Source organism: Aethalodelphis obliquidens, unplaced genomic scaffold (genome assembly GCF_003676395.1).
Source record: "Aethalodelphis obliquidens isolate GAN/ISIS:26980383/991018 unplaced genomic scaffold, ASM367639v1 scaffold1, whole genome shotgun sequence".
Taxonomy (NCBI): Eukaryota; Metazoa; Chordata; class Mammalia; order Artiodactyla; family Delphinidae; genus Aethalodelphis; species Aethalodelphis obliquidens.
Genome location: NW_020837945.1, coordinates 93,944,178 through 93,961,190, shown reverse-complemented (window position 1 = coordinate 93,961,190; position 17,013 = coordinate 93,944,178). Strand labels below are relative to the sequence as shown.

At 40.3% G+C, this 17,013-nt stretch overlaps 1 protein-coding gene across 8 annotated transcripts in view; it reads left to right on the top strand.

Moving 5' to 3' along the window:
- The window catches only part of FNDC3B (fibronectin type III domain containing 3B), a 357,900-nt gene that overhangs the window by 291,682 nt on the left and 49,205 nt on the right, over nt 1–17,013 (top strand). For 6 of the 8 annotated variants that reach the window (XM_027111774.1, XM_027111752.1, XM_027111754.1 and 3 more), the window contains 10 exons: nt 781–955; nt 2,849–2,935; nt 4,116–4,254; nt 6,098–6,169; nt 6,323–6,349; nt 8,258–8,376; nt 10,290–10,395; nt 11,295–11,467; nt 13,933–14,046; nt 14,366–14,515. In XM_027111774.1, coding sequence (XP_026967575.1) covers nt 781–955; nt 2,849–2,935; nt 4,116–4,254; nt 6,098–6,169; nt 6,323–6,349; nt 8,258–8,376; nt 10,290–10,395; nt 11,295–11,467; nt 13,933–14,046; nt 14,366–14,515 — 1,162 coding nt within the window. The remainder of the gene's footprint in view (nt 1–780; nt 956–2,848; nt 2,936–4,115; nt 4,255–6,097; nt 6,170–6,322; nt 6,350–8,257; nt 8,377–10,289; nt 10,396–11,294; nt 11,468–13,932; nt 14,047–14,365; nt 14,516–17,013) is intronic. The other 2 variants (XM_027111778.1, XM_027111777.1) reach the window with 2 other exon arrangements.

Here is a 17,013-nt window from a genome sequence, read left to right as displayed (position 1 = left end):
GCTAGAGAAAGGCAAGAACAGGTTTATGGTGAAGCATCAGTGGATTAAAGGTGCTCTGAAAAGACCGTATTTCAGTTGTACTTCTTGGGTAACTGTTGATTAAGGGGAAAATCTTTTTCTTTATCACTGATTGTTGAAAATCTTCTTAAAGGTTCAGCACACCATTGGTCCCAACCGTTTTTCCAGCCTAAAGAACTTCTTAAGACCACAAGGTTTACAGCCCTCCTTCCCTACCCATGATAGCCATTGTATTTTTAGAGTGCACTGGTTGAACGGTCATAATGATAAAGGCTTCTACAGTTCAAGAATTTGTAAATGAACTAGAGGTATCTACAAACATTTGGAAAATAGCACCATATATATTTGTAAAACATTTATTTCATCAGTAGACAGTTATTTGCTCTCACATGGATTTGAAGCCTCCTTGGTAGCTGTGGCTTATAGCTTGTCACCATCACCACTGTGCTGTGCTTTCTCCTGGGTGCTTTCGGGGGGAAGTAAATTTTTAAATCTATTGTCCTGTAACATGGCATGCTTTTCTAGTAGCAGACCTAAGCAGAGCAGTGCAAGGGGCAGTGGGGTGGATTGGGGCAAATTGAAGTTGTGGTAGGGAATATCACATAAAGGATCCTTGCCTTCCTTTGCTCAATGAACCTGTCAGGCCCCAGACTTTCCCACCCAAGCAAGTTGCACAGCCGGTGGGCTTATCCCTGCTCTTTTGAAATGCCGAGACCCCGCCCGTGCCCCTAAGCGTGTCTCACCGGGTCTGTTTCTCTCCAGTGGGTATAGCCAAGAGGTGGTGTGCTACACATTAGGAAACATTCCTCAGATGCCCTCTGCACCAAGACTTGTTCGAGCTGGGGTCACATGGGTCACACTGCAGTGGAATAAACCAGAAGGCTGTTCACCTGAGGAAGTAGTCACCTACACCTTGGAAATCCAGGAGGACGAAAACGTAAGTCTGGCACATTTTATACCCTCGTGTGTGTTCGGTAAAGTCAGTTTTGTCTTAACTACAGGATGCACTGGTGAAATTAGATTCGCTGCCTAAATTTGAAACCAAGCTCTTAATTTCTACCACTGTAACCACTAGCAGAAACCTGGCCTTCCCACAGTCTTCCCCATCCAAGTAGATGGCATCCCCGTGCTTTCATTTGGGGAAGCCAGAAACCCGTGGGCTCTTCCTTGACTTCATCTACAGTCAGTCAGCAAATCCTTTCAAAGCTCCCTTCAAAAGTTACCCAGAAATCTGACCGTTTCTCAGCGTCTGCACAGCTACTACACTTTTTGAGCCACCATCATCTCGCCCCTGGGTTATTGGAACGGCCTCTTAAGTATTTTCCCTACTTTCATCCTCACTACACTACAGTCTGTTCTCCACACGAAGCCAGAGTGATCCTGTTAAATACAAATACGGTCATGTCAGTGCTCTGCTCAGAAGCCCTCCCATCTCAGTGCCTTCCCTTCTCTTCCAGAGGGAAAGCCAGTGCTCTCACAGTGCTTTCCAGGTCCTCCACATTCAGGGTCTTCGTTCCTGCCCTTGTTCCTGCCACTGTAGTCTCACTGAGCGTACCAGCTGTGCCGTCCCGCCCCACCTTTGCAGTTCTGGTGCCCTCTGGCTCTCATGCCCCTTCCGATATCTTTGAGTTACTTCCCTCATTTCCTTCAGGTCTCTTCTCACATGTCACTTCTTTGGACGACCCTTTCCTGACCACCCTGTAAAACAGCACTGTCCAGGAGAAGTTTCTGTGATGATGGAAATGTTCTGTATCGTGTGCTGTCCAATAAGATAGTGCCTAGCCACACGTGGCTGCTGAGCCCTTGAAATGTGGCTGTAAGCCCAAGGAACTGAATTTTTAATTGTATTTCATTTAAATTGGAGGAGCCATATGTGGCTGCCTTCAGGAGCCTGCCGAGCTGGCCTTCCCACAGCCTTCCCCATCCAAGTAGATGGCATCCCCATGCTTTCATTTGGAAGCAGTGCTTCCTAGCTCCACCACTCCGTCCTCTTACCCAGCTTTACTTTCGTCTCACAGCACTTAACACCACGCAGCATGCTTCATGTTTGTCTGTAGGGTTTTTTGTTAATTGCTTTCTCTGGCTATTATGTCAGTTTCTGATGGGCAAGACTTACTCTGTTCTTGGGCAGTGCTAAACCCCTAGAGCGTGGAAGAGAGCCTGATGCGTAGAAGGTGCTCCGAGATGAATGCGTGGGTGGATGGATGGATGTGTGCATGACTAAGAATATTATTGAATGAATTCTGTACAGTCAGCTTTCAGGAGGATATTTATCCCGTTGAAGGGTTATGTCTTCCCCATCCAAGCTCTGCTTTCCCCCTTGTCCAGAAGAGGACACTGTGTCAGAAACCCCAGCCAGTGGATTGCATAGCACGTTGCAGCTTGACAGTAAGGATCTCCGTACAAGAGCCTTTTTTCATGACAACATTGTTAGATAAATTTTTTAACTACATAAGCTTCGTTAATTTGGTGGTTAAATTCATTGTTTAAAATGCTTATTGAGTAACCAGAAAAATTTGCTCCGTGAGAAAAGTATATGGTGACATCTATTCCAAAGCAAATTTACACTCTCTCAAAGAGAGAACATTGTTCTCATTCAGATTAGTGTTAGTCTCCCAATAAAAGTACCCAGATCCAGGACAAATTATGATGTGATGGAGTTAAATTTTTCCTAAAGCACTGTGGGATTCTGGCCCTCTTTCTGGTGTAGCTGCCACACTTCTGGCCCGCTGGTGATGCTGGAAGGAGGCAATATAAAAATCCTACAGACAAGGTATTTAATGCCCAGACTTCATGATACTGATGTTTCTTTCTGGCTTTGCCTTTTCAGGATAACCTTTTCCACCCAAAATACACTGGAGAGGATTTAACCTGTACTGTGAAAAATCTCAAAAGAAGCACACAGTATAAGTTCAGGGTAAGTCAGTCATTTTGGTACCTGAACTGCTTAAAAATGAAGCTGTTTTATGTTTCATCCCTTGACCATTTTAAATCTCCTGTACAGGTTAAAAGATTTTTAAGTTCGCTGCACTTTACACTTTTAAGGTAACATCTGTAAAATACACACCCAACTTTAATTTTAAAACCCACCTTTGAGAAAGAAACCTGTTGCCATAATGTGCTGTAATAAATTGCATCACAGCGTGGCCAGATGCCCTTGCCTGGGAAGACCCAAACCAGGTGCCCAGCGCACCTGTCTCTCACCTGCACGTCACACCTTTCTATTCACAGTTTCTTCTTTTAATCAGATTTCCCTTTTCTCTGTCGCCCTTTGCTCTTTGCCCATTTTCTTTTTCTCAGCCGTTTTCCTTTTGCTCTTCTGTTACCCACCCCCTCCCCACTTGGGCTCCGCATTGGGCGACGTTGCGTTGAATCAACTCTGCGACCTCGTTAGGAGAGAAGGGAACAGCAGGCTGCCTTGTGTGCTGCCCGCTGTTTGTTGATTCTAGCACAGCGCGGTGTTTTCTAGTGTGACAGTGTGCCTTCTGGAGAGATGCGGTTGTCTTCTGGTTCCCCCTTTCCTTCTCTGAATTTGTGAGCCAAACCATGTTATTTAACACGTAGTAGTCACTCAGTAAATAGTTGTCGGATTATCCAGTGGCATGTGTAACTATTGAAGGAAAATGATAGTTTTTGTTATTTTTAAAAATCCTTGTTACTCGATGCTGGCTGTGAGATCATAGGTATACTGCTAGCATTTCTCCACAAGGTGGCATTGCCCTACTCCTAAATAAGCAAGGTTATTTTTATCTGCTTTTCCTCCATGTTTTCCTTCCACAAAACACTGTGAACTGGGTGGTGACATACTAGTTTTGTTTTGTCTTCTTGAAAGGGTAAAAATATCTTTGGCTAAAACCTACCTTGTTATTTTATTTATAATTGTTAATAGCTAAACTGTATAGAAAATAAGTACTCCATTAAAGAAACACTTATAAATTAGTAGTTTGAGACTGTGAGAGAGAGAGAGAGAAAGAGAATATGTGAGTGCGTCTGTCTGTGTGAGTTTATGGGTACCTTGATCTTGCCATATTGAAAGTCACTGCTGGTTTAAGACCTGATATCTAAAGCACATTAATGTTTTTTTGGTTGTGTTATAGCTGACTGCTTCTAATATGGAAGGGAAAAGCTGCCCAAGTGAAGTTTTGGTTTGTACGACGAGTCCTGACAGGCCTGGACCTCCTACAAGACCCCTCATTAAAGGACCAGTTACATCTCATGGTTTTAGTGTTAAATGGGGTACGTTTTGTTGCTGTTGCTGCTGCTGCTTTTTTGACAGGTTTTTAAAAACTTGATTAATTTCAGTAGTGACAAACCAATAAACAAACAAATCATATTATTTGAGGGTGTTTTACACGTTTGAAATATATGTATGAGAAACATCCTGAGAATTCTACAAACTCGTAAAATTGACAATTGTGAGAGCATTTCATTTACTTTATGATTTTCCTGTAAGACACATTTTTTCTCCTATAGTTTTAATGTATTATTGATTTGAATGTGGTAATCTCTGAATATATTTCATTCTTCAATAGCTTGCCCTTAAAAATGTAGCAATATTTAATATAAAAATTGATTTATAAACTTAGTATTAAAAATAAATTTCAAATTTTAGGTAAGTCATATTAAAGTTTACAAAAGTTTAAGTTACAGTGAATTAGGAAGACTGGTTGTTGTTGTTTGTATATCTTTGGAAGTCTTGGAATTCAGGAGGTTTTCATATTGAAGTTCATCCTGGTATTTGTGGGGATCTGGTAGAGGGTTTTGTGGCTCACCTGCTGCATGGATTATTTCAGCGGAATGAATGCCATTAGAATGTTGGTAAACATTTGCAGCTGTATGTGAAACATAATGTGTATGATTGTCACTAATGTCATACAATAATAGTAACTACCAAACAGGCAAAAAATAAAAAAAAAAAATAGAAATCTAAAATAAGATTTTACCTGGCAGTCAAGTAATGTAAAGGGAATTTAAAACATTATTAAATTGTTATTGGAGGCCAACCACTGAGACATATAACTGCTTCAAGTTATGTAGTAATTTTGAGGCAGAATTATTCCCTATAAGATGGATACGATTAAGAGAAACAAAAAATCTAGGTGTGCTTTTTGCCAGATCTAAAGCTTTTATTCTCAGAATATCCTAGAAAGTTCCGTCAACACTGAGTATTTACTTTCATTAGCCATATGCTATATTTTAATTATTGCTGTAAATATCTATTGCCGAAGTTTGCATACATTAATGGAAATAACAGGTGAAAGGAGACGGGAATTAAAGTTTCTAAATCTATATGAGTAACCTGAGGGTATATCTAAAATACAGAGGTGGCCAACTGATAGTAGAAGCAAATTCTGTGTAGTCTTGCAAAAAGGTATTCTCCTGCTCAGAAAAGAAAACTCTTGCAGGCACCGAGTTAGCAGTAGACAGATATGATACCTAAGGCGCACAGGGCTCTAGTAACAAGCCGGAACCTCCTCCTCAAACCGGCTCTTTGGTACAGGTTCTTATTGATCCGCAGCTCTGGTTTTCTATTAGGTTCATGTGGGATACAAAGTTTGCTTAGTAGCAAACTGTGATGGGACAGATTTGTTGTATTCTGATCTTTTATTTATTTTGTCAGTAAGTTTTGCACCTCCCTTTTCTTCCCTCTCCGTCTCTCACTGATGATATAAGTGAAATAAAAAAAGGATAAAGTAATTTTAAAAAAATATATGTATATTTTGTCTTATATAAAAACCATCAAATATTGAAGAGCAGGCTTCAGAATCTCAAAATAAATAAATGAACATAACTCTTAGAAAAATAACTCCATATTTTGAGTTTTGTTCATGTTTCACTAAATAAGTGCTAACATTTTTGACATTTCTAGCTCTACGCTTTGATAATCAGAAGCTTTTGTGGTTTTGTTTCTTTTGTTTTTCGAGAAAGCAGTTGGGTGAAATAATATATTAATTATTGTGCCTTTTGGTTGAATCCAGAATTTAGACAGTATATTATATGATTCTATGTGTGCTAATAATATTTACTAACAAAAATCAATACACTTTTATAACTAATAAGGCATTTGCTTACTTTCCAGATCCTCCAAAGGACAACGGTGGTTCAGAAATACTCAAGTACTTGCTAGAGATTACTGATGGAAATTCTGAAGGTGAAGTTTGTAGAAATTGTTTTGTTCAAGTCCTGTTTTCTAATAAGATAAACATTTGTATAATAATAGCGGGCAATCATTAATTCTATTGATAGAGGTACTACAATAAACAAGCCTTAATCACATATTGACAGTTTTTTCTTTCAAACACAGCATTGGGGATCAGAGTCTGCTTGAAATGTACGTTTTTGTCATTTTTAAAATTTTCTGTCATTTCTTTAAACCAGAGGTCCCAATTAATAGAATAAATATGTTTTTTATCTCTCTTGGCACGCTTTCTCTAGAAATTCTTATAAGCAGAGAAAGTGTCAGAAGCAATCAGCAGGAAGGGTAAATTGGAGACAGCAAATGAGTTTGGTGCACAAAGGATGACAAAGTATAGTATTGCTGTGGGCTATTGACAAGTGTCACACTTTGTAACAAGTTCAGAAAATGTCTTCATTTTTGTTGTGATTTCTGAGTCATATTATTTCTTCATTACTAGTCAGACGAGGTGAATTAAAGTGGGACAGTGTTACAGATCAGATTCCCTTTATAGTGTCTTTTAAAAAATTCTTAGATCTTCTTTCTGATTAAATTTATTAGGCTTTAATAGAAAAAAGTATAGTCATCCGAACTTTAAAAATGACACCCATCTCACCACTCTAATAATCCCTGTAACTTAATTTTTTTTTTTTAAAAAGTGATGCATATGGGAAAAAAGGAAAGAGTTAACAGCAGCTTTTACAAACAAGCAATGCAGGTGTGTGGCTTGCTTTTTATTCTGTGCCATGATAGCCACCTGGAGTGTTTTGTTTTTCATGTCAGTTGGGCCCTATTTTAAGCTGAAAAACATGAAAATGCTTTGAGATGGGCACAGCTGTTCTTAACATAAAATCACATTCTATGCTAAAAATCTGACCTAGGAGAGAAGTCACGGATGTGCGGTGGCTTATCGTGAAAACTTAAATGTATTTTGAATTTTTGTGGCTGTCTTGACCACTGGTGACAGATCAAAAGTAGATGCCGTCTGTACCTGAAAGTTAACAACGTTGCCAGTGCGTGACGTCGATGATTAATTGAATCTCCCCGGTAGTCCTTGTTCCCAGTTGCCTTTTCAGTGCAGGTTGTTTGATCGGTAATGTCAGGATGACTGTCTTTAATATGCCGCCTTGTCATATGGCCCTAGTGCATGTGGCTTCATTGTAAATCTGACCTAATAAGCAGCTGAGGGCATTTGTGGAAGTTAGTAACTATCATGGAACAGGGTAAAAGTATTTTCCCTAAAACAACTGCATGGAGTAAAGGCCTCCTTTAAAATAGTCTGCTGGAAACATTGTGTTAGTGGGAGCAAGACAGAGGAGGATAAACATCCCAGATTTGTGGGGCAGGCAGGCCGTCAGTCGAAGCATCCCCAGTGCTCTTCACCTGGTGGCATCAGCTTCACCCAGGCCCCTCCAGTGGCTCTGCTTGCTTGCTTTATTCCAGAGAAGTGGTCAGATAACCTGGGTCACACTGAATGTTTCATTTTTAATGTCACTCCCTCAGGTGTTTTTGTCTTTTAAGTGGGGCTCCATGGAGACAGCAGGCCTTTTACCCAAAGGACTTGGTCTGTATGGGGAGGGGGAGGTTTCACTCACTGTGACCTCCGGGCAGATAAGAGCCAGGAGAAACTCTTCAGTGGTGCCCTGGTGTGACCAGGAACCTTGTGGCCAAGCAGCCTTCCGCCTGCCCAGCTGGCCTCAGGGGCTTCGCACACCATCACCACTTCCTAGCTTGCTCAACACCATCCGCTGTCTCCTGCTGCGGGGCAAGCTACAGATTTCGTGTGCTTTCCAGCATCCCAACCTCACAGTCAGCAAACGTAATCATGGTGATATTAAGTAGTCTAGCCGGCAGTACTAAGTATTAAAAATGACTCCATGTTATTTTAGTATTTAACTTTGTAAAGGAGATGGAAAGAGGGCACTGTGGCTGTTTAGGAAAAAAGAAAGAATAGGAGATGCTGGTTTTCATGGAAACCACTTAGAGCTTTTTCTTATCAGGAATGGTTGGTACTGTTACGTTTTTACAAAAGGCATAATCTCATACACGGGTCTTGTTTTGCAGCGAGTCAGTGGGAAGTGGCCTACAGTGGGTCGGCTACAGAGTACACTTTCACCCACTTGAAACCAGGCACTTTGTACAAACTCCGAGCATGCTGCATAAGTACTGGTGGACACAGTCAGGTTGGTTTTGTTTCAGTATAAAAGTAAACATCTTTGGTGCAACTCAGACAACCCATCTATAACATCAGAATAAATTGCTGTTTAAAAATGTATCTTGGTAATGCAGCCTGCCATGGTATCACGTCATGAATTCAGAGTTTTCCAAATTGTGCTTTAGTGGGTATAAAAAGATAGACCCAGATGATTCTCAACTGAATTGTGCTGCTTTCCAAGTACATCCCTCACTTAATTTCTCAGAAGACTTTGGCGTGATCACCTGACAGTTGAAAATTGAGGGTGGTCTGCAATTTGCATTAGCTAATAAATAAGGGGGTGAACCTCAGTTATTGCAATGATAGAAAAGCGTAGAATTTAGAGCAAAAAAAGATATGGCCTCCAGCACAGCTTTTCTTGTACCACATCTGGCAGTTTTGTGAAAATGAGAGACACACCTTCCTTGAGACACTTTGCTGCCATCTGCTGGAAAATTATTGTAAAAGCCACATAAATCTATGATGACTGAGCTGAAAGGCACCTCCTGTGATTACGCAGTGCCCAACCTACACATCTGTAGGCAGCAGCAGTTCTCTTGCTGTCTCTTTCTTTTTTTTAAATTGAAGTATAATTGACTTACAGTATTACATAAGTTTCAGGTCCACAACGTGGTGACAATATTTTTATACATCACAAAAGGATCACCACCATTGTCTACAATTTACATGACCTTAGACCAACCATTCAACACGTCAGGAAACTTGGTTTCAACTTCACAGTGTTCTCGTAGGCTCAAAACAACGTAACATGTACACATGAAGTGCTCTAGAAATGAGATATCAGTAGTTATTATCTAAATGGTGTTAACATTCAGAAAGTGAGTGAGAGGCAATATGGTAAAAGATGTTTTCATTGTAGAGATGTTTAACATTGTGGTTTTGAAACCATTAGTATTGAGAGAGAGTGCACGCGCAGGGGTGGCTTATAACCTTGTTACCCTGTACTGGGTTGACTTTTCAAAAGAACACCTGCCATTAGGTGCCGAATTTTGCCACTCAGCCCACCTCTGACGTCGTTTTATGTTTATTTTCTTTTCCCCCCAAGGATAGTGGTACTGTGATGTCTAGACTGTCCATATAGACAGACTTCTGAGGTAAAAAAAAAAAAGGTCCACCTAGACGACGTTTATGCAGTGCCTCCCAGGGTGGGGATGTCCACATCAAAGCTACAGATGATCAGCGAGTTCTTCTTACATGCGAGGTGCTGCACAAGCCTACACAGAAGCGGCAGCGCTCCTTGAATGCCTAAGTACATCTCCTCTGCACCTCGTCTCCTCAGGATGGAGGCTGAATTTGGTTGAGCTGCATAGGTCTGCCATGCTCCTCCTGTCTCAAAAAGGGGTCAGCTTCCATACGACCAGGCTTACGCAACCAGATCCTGCAAAAAAGAAGGCCTGCTGATTTTAGTATTAACAGAACCTGCTGGTTAATGTCAGACTCAGTTGATTAATATTGACTTCATTTGCTTTTCTGCTCTGTATGTGGATGGTTGGCCATTTATGACACCATTTAAGAACTTCATCCAGCTGTTGTTTTGTGTTCTCTTCTGTCCTCCTGAAGGGTCTCTAATTTTTGTTTAAAGGAAAATAACAGTGTGCTTAGGATACACAACACTCAGAAAGTCAACCTACAAATCTGACATCAGAAATAATTATTTTTACCAGTGCTGTATGCGGTATATGTCCATACTTAAAACAAACACATACACACACACACACACCACACAGAGACGAAGATCTTATTGCATAAAAAGTGTAAACATTCAATGTGTAACCCTCTTTGGAAGCATTTGCAGGTATGGGGTGGAATTTGCTTGGTATATAGAGCTCTAATAAATTCAAAGTAACTAAGAGATGATTCTCTCCTGTATTTCTCCTGCAGTGTTCTGAAAGTCTCCCTGTTCGCACACTAAGCATTGCACCAGGTCAGTGTCGCCCACCGAGGGTTTTGGGTAGACCAAAGCACAAAGAAGTCCACTTAGAGTGGGGTGAGTGAACACATCTTCACGTTGCCAATTTGGACAAGTGGAGATTGAGTTTAAGACTTCATGCTTTGTAATCAAGTTCCAGGTCTTCCTTCTGAAAACCATATTTGTTTCTATTGAAAATGCCCATATTCTGTTCAATGTACATGGGCTTGGGTTTGTATTCTCCCCACGTTGTCACTCACCCTCCTATATTCCTGATGGTGCCACACGTGCTGTTCATCCTCTACCCTCAGAGGGCACTTTTATAGAAAATGTTTCAGAGCAGCCAGTCTTTTCAGGAATGTTTCAGCTTTATTCATAAAATAAAAGTTGTGCTCAATTTAGAGGTTAAACGAAGAAATAGTTCATCAGGTAACATCTAATTCTTCCTCATCTTTGCTGCCTTGTTAAGTGTGGGTCCTGGTGTTTTACTGTATCGACTCAAACTGTATTAGCATTTCCTGTCGTGTCAACAATTTACAAGCAAAACTGCAAATATAAACCTGCAAAACGCTGTCAGACTATTGTTCCCCATCACTTATGCCTAAAATAAGATAGTGTGCCAGTTTTGGGTCCTCTAACTTGATTTAATGTGTCCTTTGGTTTCAAGTTAAGGAGAAGATTTTCTCCCCTCTATTTCTTGTGTTTACCTGGCATTAGAATATAAAGGAATTGCCTAAAATTTCTACAGTTTTGGAATTTTGTTAATATCATTAAACGTACTTGCTTTGGAAAGTATGGATAACATCATTCGAAAACTTTCTTCTGTATATCTTTTTTTTTGGAGTGGGGTTTCTTTTGTAAATATCGAGGACAGGCCACCTACATGATATTTTGCAAACCTTGTGGAAAGTGAGGTGTGATAGGGTCAACCGGAAACACAAAAGTGTTCTGATATGAAAAACATTCTCCTTTCCCAGATGTTCCTGCCTCTGAAAGTGGCTGTGAGGTCTCAGAGTACAGCGTGGAGATGACGGAACCTGAGGATGTAGCTTCGGAGGTGTACCACGGGCCCGAGCTTGAGTGCACCGTTGGCAACCTACTTCCCGGAACCATGTATCGCTTCAGGGTGAGAGCTCTGAATGATGGAGGGGTGAGTACACGCTTATACACCGTAACAGAAATATAAGGTCCTGGCACTTCTGTTTCTACCCTCCTAAAATCCTTAGCAGTATCTGTCCCACCTTGACAACCATTAAAGAAGTGTATGTAAAATCGAATTTCTGAAGATACACTGTTTTGATTTCACGTAGACCCAACATTGGAAATTTTGTTTCTTTTGTCCTCATATCATTCTATTAAGATAGAGTTCAAGGTTAATAACAACATCACCCTTTAGATGCTTTTGGTAGTTTTTAAAATAATTTCCTATTTTCTCATCGACTGTGTAAATTAGTTATGGGAAACTAGGACTACATAATATTTCTTTATCATATTGTCTAAATTACCCAGCAATGTCTTACATCAGTTTTTAAAACTGGACTGGGGTAGAGGCTAGGGAGGCCAGTATATATATATATTTTTTTTTTCATTTATTTCAAGTGAAAACTGTAGAACTCTCTGGTCCTTCTTACTACTCCATCTGAAGTTGTTGAGGTGGGCTGTTAGAGATTGGAAGAGTATGTCTATATTATATCCACAAAGGTGATTGGTTTTTGTTTTTTTTTTAATTGCAGAGTGATATGGATTGGGGGGCAATTCATAATGAGAGTGAAGTGACCCAGAAACTACAGGGCTTTTTGGTGTGTCAAAGATGGGCAGAAACATAAAAGAAGGTAGAAGGGTGTGGGTAGAGCAAACCGCTGCTAAAGGCCCACAGGGTGCCAGTGGTGTGTGTAGATGCACTCCATGCAGACAAATAGATGTCATTAATTGATGAGATTTTTACAAGTAAGAAAGCCCACTGACAGTGACAAGAAGTTGACAATGACTCTTCTAGTTCTCGGTGGTCCTGTTCACGCCTTTCAGAAGCAAAGTATGTTTGTCTTTAGTCCGTTCCGTGTTAGCCATGCTGACTATGAAAACATTTGGTCTGAAGTATGATCACAAGCCTTTAACAGGAGCTGGATTTCTTCTAATTGCCCATTAGGAAAGAATTTCAGATACAGGTATTTAAATTAAAACACACACACACACACACACAAAACTAAACAATAAAAATGTATTGGTGAGAAGATAAGAAAGCCTATGCACCCAAACTTTTATAAGTAAAAAGAGGATGGGGGCTTCCCTGATGGCGCAGTGGTTGAGAGCCCGCCTGCCGATGCAGGGGACACGGGTTCGTGCCCCGGTCCGGGAAGATCCCACGTGCCGCGGAGCGGCTGGGCCCGTGAGCCATGGCCGCTGAGCCTGCGCATCCGGAGCCTGTGCTCCGCAACGGGAGAGGCCACAACAGTGAGAGGCCCGCGTACCGCAAAAAGAAAAAAAAAAAAAGAGGATGGATGGTGATGATCACTGATGCTGCAGAAGAAATCCCATTTCACTGTTGCTCTGGTGCTTCTCCCCATCAATTTTTCAGAGGGATTTTTTTTTATCTTTTCATGATAAAGATAAATGTGCTGTTAAAAAGAAAAGAAAAAGATAAATGTGCAACTGGGCTGACTTGAGTTTTACTTTCTCCTTTCACTAATTTATCATATAAAGAAAGTATCTTCAGCCTTGTTTTTAAATTCTGTTGCATTGGAAGTTAACCATATATTTGACTCATAATCACCTTCTGTGGGCCACTTCAGAGAGCTTCTCCCCCACCCCCAGTATATTTGCAGGTTATATTGTTAGAAAATGTGAGAGGTTTGGGGGTTTTTTTGTTCTTTTAATCTTTTTTTTCCATTTTGAAAAACATAGTCACATACTTCATTAACCTGAAAATTACTTCACTCTTTGCCCCAGCTCATTGAAGTATCACATATTCCACTGTTAACATGGTGGTGATGGTTCTCTCGACGTGTTTTAAATCTGTAGCGGTGGTTGGCTCTGAGCAGTGTGGTCACTGATGGTGGTGGAGGAGAGGAGTGCAGTGTAAACCTTCAAATAGTTGAGATGGTGGGAGACATGCTGAGAAAACATTAACAGGACCATTGGTTTTCAAAATGGAAAACACCAGTAACTAGAAGAAGTACTCAAAATTTGATAACCAACAATCCCACGAAGATTTTTGGGCATTAAAAATTAAACTGCAGTGTGCATCTGACTTAGTTTTCTTTGAAGCCTTCTGAGAAATTAAAGGAGAACGCTGTGATGTAGCAAAAGTCAGCATTTTTTGTTTCTTAGGTCACAGCAAAAATGTTTAGTAAACCAACTTTCTAATCCTTTTGAATTAAAAAAATATATATTTATAAAATAGACATTTACTACTTAGGGAATGTATGTTAGAAGAAAACCTACATATTCAACTGAAAGTGAAGACCATTAGGTAATACTTTTAATCAATTGTATTGATGATGGCATTAGCTTAGCCCTTGTTTGGTTATAAGCTTGTGTCGTGTACACACACACACACACGCATACGCACACGCACACACGCACACCTACAAGCACGCATGTGTTTTTGTCTTTCAGTATGGTCCCTATTCTGATGTCTCAGAAATTACCACGGCTGCAGGGCCTCCTGGACAGTGCAAAGCACCTTGTATCTCTTTTACGCCTGATGGATGTGTCCTAGTGAGTTGGGAGGTAAGTCAGGCACATGTTCTGCATCAGTTTGTTTCTTCTACTTTATCTGCCCCCCAGTGCAAGTTATGAGGGACCCACAAAGCTTAAGTTCACAAATAGGTTTTACACAGTCATCTGCCTTGGCACTTGCCAAGAGTTATGGAAATTTTACCACTGGTCAGAATTGAGAGGAAATTGAGTATCTTTTTCATGCTTTTCTTTTCATGTATTTGAAATATCCTAAGGCATGTTGCTCTCTTTCTCGGTTTAGTTAATTGAACACAAACATCATAGGATTTTCTTTTCAATGAAATTAACCACTTAAATTTCTGTTTTCCAGAGTCCTGAAAGCTCTGGTGCTGATATCTCAGAGTACAGGTTGGAGTGGGGAGAAGATGAAGAATCCTTAGAACTCATTTATCATGGGACAGACACCGGCTTTGAAATGAGGGATCTGTTGCCTGCTGCACAGTATTGCTGTAGGTTACAGGTAGGCTGACACTATTCGGACATCTCTCACAAATACTGGTGTTCCATGATAGACTCTGGGAAACTTACTCAAAGGCTCGTGATGGAGGCCATCAGGAGGGGCGATATGGAAAAAAAAGAGTCCTTTTAAATAAAAATAAATGTAATTGTTTTGGTATTTTACAGTTAATTTTTACTTCTCCAAGAGGTCCTAAAAAGTAGGAACAAAACCAGAATCATCTCCACTGTACTTCTCACCACGCTTGCATCTTGCTTGCTGGTTAATTCACTGAAAGAAGGACCGAGTCCAAGGCAAAGGTGGCACAGCTTCTTAGGGAAGATACCTTCTGTATGTATTTTCTGAGATGCACATTTTGGTGGGAAAGCCACTTAGACAAAAGGCAAAAAACATTTAAAACTTCCCATTCCAGATGTTAAATGGAGCCAAAAACAAACACTAGAGTATTTAGAACCAGTCTGCGTTCAGTTGTTAAGACCCACCTCCCACGTCCCAGTGACCATTAACAAGGCTTGTTATCTGTAAGCTTCCACTTGGGTGTCCAAATAGAATAACATGAAGAATAATTGGCTCCTAGCCTAACCCCTAAGAGTGACAATAGTCATGGGTTTACTTTCATTTTATTGACTTGGGTAAATATTTTTTTTCCCTTTGAAAAACCATATTGTCCTGAGAAAACAGGGTTCTTTGTTCATTTCTTTCCATTTGTTCAGTAACATTTCTTGAGCACCCCTTTGTGCCAGAATCAAAGGATGATGCCGATGATGAAAAGGAGAGATACAAAGATTAATCGCTTGCGGTTCTTGACCTTGAAGAATTCTTTCTTCGTACATGTTTAGATTTAAACAGTTAAAGAAGCAAAGATGCCAGATTTAGGTTTCCACCTGATTTAAGTCATGGATCATATTGCTTGTTACAAGCCCATCTACTCTCAGTGTCTCTGGGCCTCGGGCCTCTTTGGAGAAAATATTCCCTTCTTAAGTTAACTTTCCAGATCAACTGAAGCTGTTCTGTTGAATTCTGAAGGCTGTTTTGTCATAAACATTTCCGGCTAAACTCTTCCATTATACACACCTTCCTTCTAGAATGGAGGGCCTGGGATGTAATTAACCATTCATCAGTGAGTCAGGGTCACAGCACGTTATCTGAGCTTTATAACAGCCATGCTGAGTCATTGGGAAGAGGTTAAATTATGTGCTACACTCCTGTTTTTGGAACAAGGCACCATATAAATAAAAACTGTCTGCCATCACAGGAAACCACTTCAATCTGCTTTTGAGTTTTGGTGTCTCTTTAAAATGTTCTACCTCCTTTTCGGGGTATATGTTGTCACTTAGCATTAACTTCCCAAAACTGCATTTTAAAAGATCCATTGGTAAGAATAGAGCCTGCATAATAATCTTGCCTCCCTGTCAACAGTAGTAAATATTTTCAAGTGTCTGTACTTAATTGTCATAAAATGAGTCAGACCCTATGAAGGGGATAGCACTTTCAAGGCCATTGCTATGCTAAAGAAGTATTGCCAGGAAAGGGGTCTCCCCAACCTGTATTGATTTCCTGATACCTATAGACCAAATCTGAATTGTTTTCGTTTGACACTGCTACAAAGTCAGGTTAAAGATGAATATTCTTTTGACTATTCGGTGCCTTAAAAATTAAATCACTGTGATACCTATACTGTGTTTTATAAAAATTGGGTGGAACATTTCTTGTTTGAATATTTTAATTACCATGTACCCAAGTAATTCTCTTCACATGAAGCGTATTGTATATTATAGACATACTCTTATATTTTAGTAAGATTCTTTTGAATTGTTTCCGTTGTAAACTGGTAATATAATAAGTGATATAACTCGAGAAAGCTAGAACAAAGCTAGGCAGGATCCTGGAATAGAGAAAGAACATTATCGAAAATTGGTAAGATTTGAATCTAACTACATAAGGTCTGTACGTCATTAATACCGTTGTACCAATGTTAATCTCCTGGTTTTGATCATTGTTTTATACTTATGTAAGGTATTAATATTAGGGGAAGCAGGGTGAGCGATTATATGGAAATTTCTCTGCACTATTTTTGCAACTTTTCTGTAAGTCTAAAATTAGTTCAAAATAAAGTATTTCATTGTTGTTTTGTTTTAAGAAAATTGGTTTAGGGGCTTCCCTGGTGGCGCAGTGGTTGAGAGTCCGCCTGCCGATGCAGGGGACACGGGTTCGTGCCCCGGTCCGGGAGGATCCCACATGTCGCGGAGCGGCTGGGCCCGTGAGCCATGGCCGCTGAGCCTGCGCGTCCGGAGCCTGTGCTCCGCAACGGGAGAGGCCACAACAGTGAGAGGCCCGCGTACCGCAAAAAAAAACCAAAAAACAAAAAAAGAAAATTGGTTTAGGAAAATTGCTATTGCTATTTTGTTCTTGATTTTCCCAGGGAGAAGGAGGGAAGTGAAGCACTGACAGCTGGCCTGATATACTCTGCCAGAATTTGACATGTTAACAAATTTAATCTT